We start from the raw sequence: 11,774 nt of genomic DNA on the forward strand, positions 1-11,774 counted from the left end.
GCCACAATGATGCATAATAATTTTCCTCATGGAATTTACATCAGTAACTACCCGAGATTACAAATTCTTTTATCCTATAAGTTACAGTTGGCCATTCTCTCTTCTCTAAAGTTACGAACACTTCAGTGTGCATACATCTCTGAAAGCCACTTTATTTAGAGCTAGATTCAACTTCAGCAGAATTATATATACAGAAGATGAGAAATTACATACACACTTGCTAAAACTAGAACAGACCAGACCTAGGGGGACAATACCCAGGCATGTTAATGGAGTTTAAAATGCCAACGAGATCACACCCCAATCCCGCCAGTATACTAAGGGCAGTCACACTGAAATGCGAAGCTAGCTCGGAGGAGTGCAGCAACTCCCATCCTCGGGCCGCATTTAATTAGGAGGCTTCAGCAGAGCAAAGCTTGCCAAGCTCTTGCGTTCAGATTCTGAAGGGACCGGAGCAAGCTACAAGAGCGCCTGACGCACTCGGAGGAAGCCTGCCCAGAAATGGAGGAGTCAGCGCCCACTGGGGTCGGTTCCGCCCTCCGCCCGCCTATGCCTGAGCCTGCCCGGCCTTGCTCAAGCCCACCCCGGCCTGGGAGACCTAAGAATGAGTCTTTTCTCAACTTCCTTCCACCATCAAAGAGCTTAGGAAGGCAAGGGAGAGGCATCTCAGGGAAGCAAAAACAATGTCTTTTGCAGCCAAGTAGAGAGGGAGGATGTGAATGCGTGTAGAGTGTGGGGGAGGGAGGGAGGGAGGCAGAAAGAGATTGGGGGGAGAAATTAAATCTTTTGAAACCCAAGCTCCTATAGAATCTGTGTAACCTGGTCTTGAATGCCACACCAGTGCACCTTCATGGCACTTTTGCCAGTAATCAGTGTTTCCCCTGCAGTCACCATTTGATTTATTGCTTTCTCCCTCTTTCTTTCTCTTAAAGTTATTTTTTTCTCGTTTTAGCCAGACTTTTTTCTTTAATGAGAAAAGGTTCTGTTTCAGTGTTTCCTCAAGGACTGGTGCTCTTTTCAGTGAATCCACAAAACCATCCCTTTTAACATTTCTTAAAATCTCCGCAGCTCCAATTTAAGTGCAAGGATGCAAAGGTTCCTACACCTGCATTTTCTGTCCTCCCCAGGACTCCCGCCCTCCTTCCTTAGCGGCTTGGAACAGCTCTCTTGGTGCTCCTCTGGGTGGAGGTCGTGCTCTCAGGGATTTGGGGCCGTTGAGTTGAGGGGCTGGGGAGACGCACTAGGATAGGCTGGATTGTACTGGAAACTCGCGTTTCCTCTGCTGGGTTAAGGGGTCGGGGCTGGGGTTCTGGACTTACCAGAGCAGTTCCAGCCGGTGGGCGTTTGGCAGTCACTTAAGGAGGTAGGGAAAGCTGCGAGTTTCACCGGGCGAGCTACGATAAGTAGCATCACCGGCAGCAGCAGCAGCCAGCAAAAGCCCTCGCAAAGTGTCCAGCTGCTGCACTGCCGCGGGGACTCCCACAGCACCATGACTAGTTCGCGCAACTCTGCAGCAGCAAACGGCTTCCAAAGAACACAAGATCGCGGGGGTCAGGCAGCGGGCTACTGAGCATCCCGCGGACGGCGGCAGCAGAGGCAGCGGCGGTGGCAGTGGCACCTGACGGGGAAGCAGCAGCCAAACCCGCACATGATCGCCAGAGTTTCAGCAACATCCAGTGACCCAGCTCAGCCCCGGGAGCGAGAGGGTCGTCCGCTGACAAGCCGCGCCAGAGACGCGGGCAGCTGCTGCCATAAGCTGGGAGCTCTGGCAACCCGGGGCAGCAAGAGGAGACCAGAGTCCAGAGGGCACACCAGAGGAGCTCAGGGAAGCTGGGTAGAGGGAGAGTCAAAGCGCCCCGCAGCCTAGCAGCCGCCTCTCGCGCTCTGCCTCCCGCATCCCTCTGGCGTTTGGGAAGCAGCAGGTCCTTAGCCCGCCCGGGATCACGTGGGAAAAGGCAGGAGGGCTTTGATTGGCTGAGCGGGATGCAGGTCCCGGGAGGGAGGGGTCGGCGAGGAGGTGCAAGGAGGAGACGACGCGGATGCCACAGATGGGCTGGCTCACCAGGCGCTGGCCCGAGTAGGGCTAGACTGGGATGGCTCAAGTGAGAATCGCAGGCTTCAGGGCGCGCGACTCCCACACCTTTAAATTCCAACTGCCCTTGCACTCTCCGTCCCAGGACGCCCCCTACCGAGCGCTGGGTCAGAGCTAGCGTCCCTCTTTCGTGCGTGATCCCGGGCTGCGAGGCCCACCGCGGATGGGTGGCGTCTCTCCGAGCTGGAGCTGGTGAGGGCGGAGGTGGCTGAAACGGTCGCAGCAGGGCGGAGAGGGGAAAGCGGGCACAGAGGAGAGGGCGTCCTGCTGGCGCCTGGCGCTTCAGTGTGCGGGAGCGCGCCGCCTGGCTGTAAGGGGATACGGGCTGGGAATATTGCCGCGGAGAGCCCACGGATGTTTCTCTAGGGAGTAGCAGGAAGCAAGAGAGGGTGAGAGGCGGTGGTGTGAGAACAGCTCCGGCTGGCCTGGAAGCAGCAGCAGTTCCCACAGGAGCCTGCGAACCTGAGGCTGCTCGCCAAGCTGGCTCGACCAGGCAGCTAGGCTCTCTTCGCTCCCTTTCCTCTCTCTCTCTTCCTTCTCCCCTCCCTGGCCCTCCGCAACCCCGACACAGCCTGAGGAGCTGAAGGTTTGATTCCCTCTACCCAGCCCACGCTCCTCTCCAGCCAGGAGCCTATTTGTGTGGCTGCTCGGGAGGTGCGGTCAAATGTGGTTCGAAGGTCAGATGTGGTCGGGACAAGTGGTCAGAGAGAGAAAGAGAAGGCTCCTCTGCTTCAGCCACGGCGGGTTGCCGGGCATTTTCGCCGGGAAGCAGTGTCCGAGAAGAGAGACTCTCTGGGGGTGCGGGTGCCCTGGGCTCTTTACGCGGGTCTCTGAGTGACCTGGGCAACGCAAGAAGATCTGACTAGGCAGGAGTCTTGTTATTTCGTCTTTCCATCTTTGGCCCCAGCCAGCGCTGGGCAAACGTTGTAGTGGGACCCGCCTTTTGTATGCTGCATTCCTCACGCAGTTCGACAGCCCTCTTTAGCCTAACGGTATTTTAGCGTCTAGTAACGAACGGGACCCAGAGCTTCCCGGGACAGTGATGAAGAGGAACCTATTTATCTTGTGACCCGGCTCGTTGTTGCCCAGTGTTTTCGATGAGTTTTCTTTTCTGTGTGATTGTTCTGTGTTTTCTATGCTGTGTGATTCAGGATTTTTCTTCTTTTCTTCCCGTACGCTCTCTCTCCCTCCCTCGCTTCTTTTTCTTTCTTCCTTCTTTCTAATCTTCCTTCCTTCCTTCTTTCTACTCTTCCCTTCCTCTGTCTTTCTGTTTCTCTCCCTCTTTCACTTCAAGAGCCCTCATCTCCTGCTTTATTTTTCTTTTTAAATTTCGCCTTTCACCCTCTCGTGGGTCCCCTGAATTTAGAAGAACATTGTGTGATAGCATCTCTCGGGCAATTAGCGAACATTCCCATCACTTAAAAGAGGCACCAATATACTTTGAAAATAGGTTCCATCTATCTTTGCAGGCATCACCAGAAAAACAAATTGTACCTGAGCTATTCTTTTAAATACTTTAACCTCCAACCTCCTCCCACTTCCTTGCTTTTTAACTTCTCCTTTGAGAGATGTGATTGTGCAGCACCTCAGTACCTCAAAGAAATCTTTTTTTTTTTTTCCTGTGTGAAACCCATCCCTTTATCTTACATCTCCGCCTCCGCCCCGAGATTCACCCCCACCCCCGCCCACCTACAAAGATTTCTGAATCTCAGTGTCTCTCGCTTCTGGCAATTAAGCAGCAAATCCCAGCATTCTAGTCGGTGGCATCTCGCTCCTCACCGACGAAGACTCCATTAAAACAGATCAATCTGACCAGACGTTGAAGGAATCAGAAAATCGGCTTCTAGACAGTGCAGCCAAATTCTTTAAGGAAACGGAATGCCTATTAGATAGAGCTGCCAGGCAATATTGCAAAAACAGGGACTCAGAGATGTCTTTTCACTGCACTCTTTCAGCAGAGAGGGCAACATAAATACACGCTTAATGTAGATCAAGATTTAACAACTTCTCAGTTCAAAGTGAGGACATGTTTTCCATAGCAAGGCTGGTGTGGTAACTAATCAGGCTTATGAAAACAAGTCATGCTTGAAACTGAAGGCAAAGTCCTTAAAAGCGTTTACACAGGAATTATAATGATGAAACCGGACCTGCTAAGGTATCAGTGCTTGGCTGTAGAAGTAGAAATGTACAGAACCTCTTAGCCAAGTAAAACTGTTATTGAATTCTCTGCTAAGTAAATTTTTGGCATGCTTTCTAATAATATGTTCTCTTCCTAAGACATTTTGCCCAAAGTAACTTAAAACTCCAAAGGAGTTAATTACTGGTTGTGACTGGTTAACAAATGCAGTTGCTTCCACAGAGGTTCCTTAAATTATTAAACAGTTTGAAGCAAAATCTTTCCAATAGGAATGCTGTGATTTTGTTCAACTTACTTTGTACTTAGTGTTACAGTACCACCAAGAAACAAATTCTGAAACTGGCAAGCACCACCAAGTGGCAGAAGAACATCATTCACCGAAAAGAGAGAGCATCATATTATTGAATACGTAAATAAAAATAGATACACTATTTAGCCTTATCATTAGTACCAAGGAAGTAGACAGGCCTGAATTTTTATGGCAATGAAGATTGATTAGTGATTGGATTAGTGCTTCAACTTTTCCCCCAACAGGGTCAATCCCTTTACTTATTAGCATTGAATTTAAAACTAAGTCCATAAATTGTACTTTACATTATGCTTATATGATTACTAGCTATACAACCTAACCATATCATGCATTTGTAAAATTTCTTATTTTAACATACTACACATAGAGTTCCTCTCATGGCTCAGGGGTTCATGAACCCAGCTAGTATCCATGAGGACTCAGGTTTGATCCCTGGCCTTGCTTGGTGGGTTAGGGTTCTGGCATTGGTGTGGGCTATGATGTAGGTCGCAGACGAGGCTCCAATCCAGTTGCTGGGGCTGTGGCATGGGCCAGCAGCTACAGCTCCTATTGGAACCCTAGCCTGGGAAAGTCCATGTGCAGAGGTTGTGGCCCTAAAAAGATAAAAAGACAAAATAATAATAATAATAATACTATACAATATTTGCTTTCAATATTCCTGTGCTAGATCAGTTTATTTGTGGCCTACACACTCTGGAATTAACTCAGGCGGAGTAAATTTTTGTTGTCATATTTTTAAGTAGAGAAAGCATGGGAAATTTTTTCTAGAAAAATTTTTAAAAAGTTTTTTCTCCTCCACACAGAAAGGACATCGTTAAGAAATGTGAGATTACTCAGAGCTTTAATGGGGGAAAGAGAAGTTATTCTAGAACAGGAATAATTCAAGAAAAATAAACAAACCTGGGAAAATAAGACACACTGAGAGAGGTCTGACTCCTTTCTGCTCTCTAATACATTCTGATGCTCCAGTAATGGTAAGATATGTAGTATGCTTTTCAGGTGTCAGACCTTGGACCATGCAATGAAGAATATATTGATTTTCTTTAATCCCACAACAACCCCAGCATCTATCATGAGACAAAGAATGCCATTATACTTATTGTATAGAAAAGGCATATGGCTTTTAAAGCATCAAGCAACTTGCCCCATTAACAAACTAGTCAGTAACATAGCTGAGACTCAGCACAGTTGGCTATGATATCAGAGCCTGAGACCTAAATCACCATATTTTGCTATGTCGTTGCCACTTAACCTCTAAGAAAGGAAACTGTAACTGGGGACATATCTGCTCTGTTCATATAGCCTATTTGCCCTTTTTATGGAGCACTAGTAAGACCCACACTCATTAAATCTCAGCCACTAGCAATGAGATCTAATAGTTTCTAGACTTGGGATTCATATTGGAATTCATACGAATTACTTAAGAAGCTTTTTAAGAGATGGATCCCAGGTTTAACTAGCAAGGATCTAGTTCAGAATCTGTGTTTTAATATTCATTTTTATTTGAAAATTAAGGTACTACTTATCCCTATATGAGAAGTGGAAGGATATCTGGATTTTTGCTCAGTTTTCACAGGACTTTTGGCAGAGAAGTTTCTAAAACAGGATAAAGTCTTATACTGTTGTATATATCTGTCTCTGTATGTAGCATTATGTTGAATTTCTATATGCATGTTTACCAAATATGTATTAAGCTTCTATTGTGTCTGACTTACTAACTTTGTGATTTTAGATGGTTCCCTTATTGATGAAATGTGGGTAGTAATAATACCTATCTCCTAGGGTTATTTTGAAGATTAAGGGAGATAGAATGTATATTGTAATGGTAATGGCCTTGGAGAGAATACCTGTGTAAATGAATGAATTAGTACATAAATATGTGTGTGTGTAGTTTTATATATGTATATATATATGAAGTAAAGATATACAAGTCCTATCTTATATATTAAAGTACCCAATATCTTTTTTTTTTTTTATCTTTTTGCCTTTTCTGGGGCTGCTCCCGCGGCATATGGAGGTTCCCAGGCTAGGGATCTAATCAGAGGTGCAGCCGCTGGCCCATGCCAGGGCCACAGCAATGCCGGATCACAGCCGCATCTGCAATCTACACCACAGCTCATGGCAACGCCGGATCCTTAACCTATTGAGCAAGGCCAGGGATCGAACCTGCAACCTCATGGTTCCTAGTCAGATTCGTTAATCACTGTGCCACGATGGGAACTCCCAAAATACCCAATATCCTGATATTGATAATGAAGTACAATATCCTTTTCATACCTAACCAAATACCTTAACATTTTGTCCCTTAAATTATACCCTACCTTAGATAGATATAATGTCCCAAATCATTATTCCCTCAATTTTATTAACATAAAATTTATATTATCAGTAAGTAATAAATGTATTGAAACTTAAGTGTTTAATTTGTAAATTAAATGCTATTAACAATTTTTCAGAGGAGTCATCTTCATTGCTAGTTGATTATTTTAACTGAAAGTAATTAAATTTACTATTTTCACCCTTTACTACTGTAAGTTAATGATGCATAAACAACTAGCCATCATTTAAAAAAATAATTTTATAATATAAAGTTTCCTCTGTGCCTTATAGATGACTGTGTCTTTATTTTTGATAGTTTATATTTAAATTTCAGCACTGGTGATAGCATTTATTTCCCCTTAGTGCAAGTGGGCCCCATTCATGAATGTACATTTTAATCATCTCGTGAATTAAAAAATATTGCTTCAGAGTTCCCACCTCAAGACTTGAAATCTCTGGAGGTGAGGCAGAGACATTGGTATGCATTTTTAAATTCCCTGGTGACCATAATGGCCCTTGTTGATAACCATTGCCAGTGGGAAAGTGAATAAGTGGTCATTTCCTCATTATCCAAATATCCAGGTGTCAGCAGGTTTAAAGAGTAATTTTTTCACTTAAAAATTTTAAAAATAAACATCTCACAAAAGCTACTCCTTGATTAGGATATTTAACCAAAATGATATACAGCAATTAATGTTTGCCACTAATTAATATTTTGGGAAAAAATCCTATTATTTAAAAAAAGCTAGAGGAGCTCCCATCGTGGCTCAGTGGTTAATGAATCCGACTGGGAACCATGAGGTTGAGGGTTCGATCCCTGGCCTTGCTCAGTGGGTTAAGGATCCGGCTTTGCGGTGAGCTGTGGTGTAGATCGCAGATGCAGCTGTGACTGAGTTGCTGTGGCTCTGGCATGGGCTGGCAGCTGCAGCTCTGATTCGACCCCTAGCCTGGGAACCTCCATATGCCACAGGTGGGGCCCTAGAAAAGGCAAAAAGACAAAAAATAAATAAAATAAAATAAAAAATTAAAAAAGCTAGATATACAAAGCAGTAGGTACCTTAATACAATTTGGCGTCTTTTTATTTACAAATTCCAAACAGTTTTCAACTGATATTTAATTTAATCATGCCTGATCTTAAGATTTAGTTTAATACTTTTCTTCGAATCATTATGAAACATTCTTTTTTGCTTTTTTGCAGTCAAAACCAGAAGCTTGAATCAGTTTGATCAGTTTGTGATGAAACTGCTTTCGTGTCTGTCTTTGGCTACCTGTGGCTTCTATTGAACTGAGTTCGAAGCGGACTACCCCCTGGCTTTGTAAAAAGAATTAGTAACAAGTGTTCTTCCAGTTTATTTCTCCTTCTATTATCTGTGACATTGAATTGTTTTTGTTTTGATTTTTTTTCCCTCAAATTTCTTGTCAGTGGTAGAACCAGTTAGTCAAGAACCGATATTCTCAACCATTTTGCTGCTCCTTCTACCCAACTCTTTCTCTCCTGCCTAGATCCCCGAGAACATGAAAAAAAAAAAAAAAAAATGGAGGGACAAGGCTTCTGTTACAAAATAAATTTGGGAAATGTGCAGCACTTGTAGCTTCACAGTGCACATTTGCATATTAAAAGCTCTGGGGAGCCCTGAAGTAAAATCCGACCAAAACACATCAAATAAAACTAAATACTTGTTTAACTTTATTGAACTCAGATTTTCCAATATTATTTGATCATGGAATCCCTCTTAGCAAAAAAACACTGCAATAATCTATGGCAATGGATTTCTACGTCTTACACTATTAGAGGACTGTGGTTTTTTAAAAAATGGTGTCAGCATGTTAGATAAAAAAATAATCATTCCCTCTGATTTCTCTTTTACAGAGACAGAAGTAAAGTCAGCCTACAGCAGGGTAAATAGTCCTCAACTGTATCTTCTGATGTGACTTTCTCTGTCATCATAAACATGGTGGGAAGATGATTAAAATGTCAGCCCCACCGTCTTACAACCTTTAAATTTTCCCCTCAATTTTGTCTTATATAAACTCAATATTAGATACTCTAATATCCTTAGCAGTGTTTGTAACATAGGATCTGATATAGATTGTGTCAGATAACAGTACTTTCTGAAAAACTGTACCTTATGTTGTTGAACATGCTAAAAATGTTTAAAGAGAAATTTTCACAAGATTTTAAAGAGAATCTAATTGACTTCTTTATACCTCTGTACATATCTCTTTGCTTTGCAGCAAAAATTTGGACACTTAGCTACTCATTGTCTGTTACTAGAGTTTATGATATAATGACAAGTCAAGGCCACATGATAGGGGCAAGTTATCTGTGCATCCATGAGTTAGGATCTTTGCCTTGACACTTACAAGCTGAGTTTCTATGGACAAGTTAGTTAATTTTTCTGTGCTCTGGTTTTCTGTGTTGGCCAGGGTTCTTTTTACTACCTGAGTAACAAAGAATCAGCCTGTTGTAAGAGGGAGAATGTGTTTTGGAGTTTTAGCTGAGGAAGGAGGCAGGCTGCAGGAAGGGTTGAAGTCTGTAAAGAAAAAAAATCATCCTGAAAGTTAAGGCATAGGGTCATTTTATATTTCTAGGGCAGCATCTTCATTTTTCTTTTTTTTTTTTTTAATTATTATTTTCCCACTGTAACTTTTTTTTTTTTTTGACCTTAGTTATTTCAATTCTTTTTCCCTGTAGACCAGTTTTCTCTGCAATCCTAACATCCACATCTCAGATGTGTGTTTATAAATTGCATTTAGCTGCATTAGATGCCTACTGTACATTATGTGTATTACTGTGAAATTTTATATATTTTAACATTTAGTTCATCTAATAATCGAGAAGAGATATCTCTATGGCAAATTATTTAATAGCTATAAAACTGTTTTTTATTTTATGTAAATTTTCCAATTTACTTTTTATAAATCCTGATTTTCATTCATAAGATTTGCTTTTCATATTAAAATAATTTAGTCAAATAATATTGAATTTCAAAGACCTTTAATTTCAACTCAGGGACATCATTCTTTGTCTATGTATACCCCAAGGATGTAGCAAAATGCTTTACACATAGTTGACATTCAAAGGATGATGGTAATTAAAATGCTAAAGCTAAGCACATTAATCAAAACACTCCAGAAAGAGTGTACCAGAAAAGGTAGTGAAATCACTTTGTAATAACCTGGAATTTCTGTGTAGACCTTCTTTTGTTAGGCAACACTTATTTTGGATTGAAAAAGCCAGCCCTGAGATGGGCATGTTTGGAACACATCAAGGAGCCCCTCAACAATGGATAGCAGTGTTGAACTCCTTCTTCTGCCTAGGTATTCCCTAAGGAGTGGCCATTAGTCTAAGTGCCTCCTATGGGCAGCGATTTATTCATGGTCTCAACATGTAATTGTGCCTTTATTTTTTGCTACCTCTGTATTGCCCACTACTTCAAGTCAGAAGATCAATCACTCAACTCATCAGATCATAAAACAAGTAAAAATTATTTTGTGAAATTTGAAGTCTTTAAGTGACATGAACAATGAGAGAGGAAAGTATACAGCAGGTGACATTTGGGGGCCTCTCTCACACACACTATATGTATGTGTGTGTATGTATAAGCATATACATACATGTACATAATATATTTGTGTATATATGTTTGTGCATACATCTACATGTGATGAACAAGTCAAACCATACAAGAGATTATACAGCATCATCCTTCCTTTCCAACTTCCAAGTCTTCTTATTCCACAGAGGTAACTGCTTCTACTAGAATTTTAGACTTTTAGAACACTTCTAAAAAAAAAAAAAGGGGGTAAAGAAGTTCCCATTGTGGCTCAGTGGAAACAAATATGACTAGCATTTATGAGGACGCAGGTTCAATCCCTGGCCTTGCTCAGTGGGTTAAGGATCCAGTGTTGCTGCGAGCTGTGGTGTAGGTCTCAGACTCGGCTCAGATCCTGTGTTGCTGTGGCTGTGATGTAAGCCCTGGAAGCTACAGCTCTGATTCAGCCCCTAGCCTGGGAACCTTCATGTGCTGCAGGTGTGGCCCTAAAAAGACAAAGGAAAAAAAAAAAAGAACCCTTCTAGATCTGGCCTCCCCATGTATTCTTTCTCACACACACATGCATTAAAAATATATAGACTCATCTGAAAATGTGCTGAGTACATCGGTCTTCTATTCTTTATATATGTGTGTGTGTGTGTATATATGTGTATGTATGTGTGTGTTTATATATGTACATATATATAATATATATGAGAAATCAAAAGGACACAAACATATATATATGGGCATACCTTGGAGATATGGTGGCTTTGGTTCCAGAACATCACAATAAAGAGAATATCACAATAAAGGGAGTCAAATTTTCTTTGGTTTCCCAGTGCATATAAAATTTATACTTATCATGCTGCACTCTTTTAAGTGTGCAATAGCATTATGTCTAAAAAAAAGCAGATGCTTGCTTTAATTTAAAAATATTTTATTATTTAAAAAATGTTAACCATTATCTGAGCCTCTGATAATTCAATCTTTTTGCAATCATAACTTCAAAGATCACTGATCACAGAGCACCAGAACAAATATAATAATAATGAAAAGATATGAAATATTTTGAGAATTACCAAAATGTTAGACTGAGTCACAAAGTGAGCAGATGCTGTTGGAAAAATGGTGCCTACAGACTTGCCACAAATCTTCCATTTGTAAAAAATACACTATCTATGAAGTGCAATAAATGAAGAGAAATAAAATGAAGTATGCTTTGTTTAAATAATTTTTTGTATACTTATATGTGTATGCATGTCTTATCCTTTTGATTTACAAATGGATTCTTACTATATTCAACTTCTTGCTTTATTCACCTAATAAACACCAGGAGAACTACTTCATTTGGCTGGGTAGAATTCCGTGTAGGATGT

The 11,774-nt window shown here is 41.7% G+C and overlaps 1 protein-coding gene and 1 long non-coding RNA gene across 2 annotated transcripts in view; one reads left to right on the forward strand and one right to left on the reverse strand.

Moving 5' to 3' along the window:
- Positions 1–1,903, reverse strand: part of TMEFF2 (transmembrane protein with EGF like and two follistatin like domains 2) — a 261,091-nt gene extending 259,188 nt beyond the window's left edge. Inside the window, exon 1 of the mRNA XM_021075732.2 lies at positions 1,320–1,903. Coding sequence (XP_020931391.1) covers positions 1,320–1,491 — 172 coding nt within the window. The 5' untranslated portion in view covers positions 1,492–1,903. The remainder of the gene's footprint in view (positions 1–1,319) is intronic.
- A 1,195-nt stretch (positions 1,904–3,098) lies between these two features.
- LOC146396055 (uncharacterized) lies at positions 3,099–8,195 on the forward strand. The gene is made up of 4 exons (XR_014829428.1): positions 3,099–4,247; positions 4,536–4,638; positions 5,343–5,513; positions 8,058–8,195. It is a non-coding gene; the product is annotated as an uncharacterized LOC146396055 (long non-coding RNA).
- Positions 8,196–11,774: the final 3,579 nt, after the last annotated feature.

The sequence above is a fragment of the Sus scrofa genome, chromosome 15 (assembly GCF_054392235.1).
Source record: "Sus scrofa isolate SSC_HxYL_T2T_F1_AM1 chromosome 15, Sscrofa_HxYL_maternal_Yorkshire_Landrace_v2.0, whole genome shotgun sequence".
In the NCBI taxonomy this organism is placed as follows: domain Eukaryota; kingdom Metazoa; phylum Chordata; class Mammalia; order Artiodactyla; family Suidae; genus Sus; species Sus scrofa.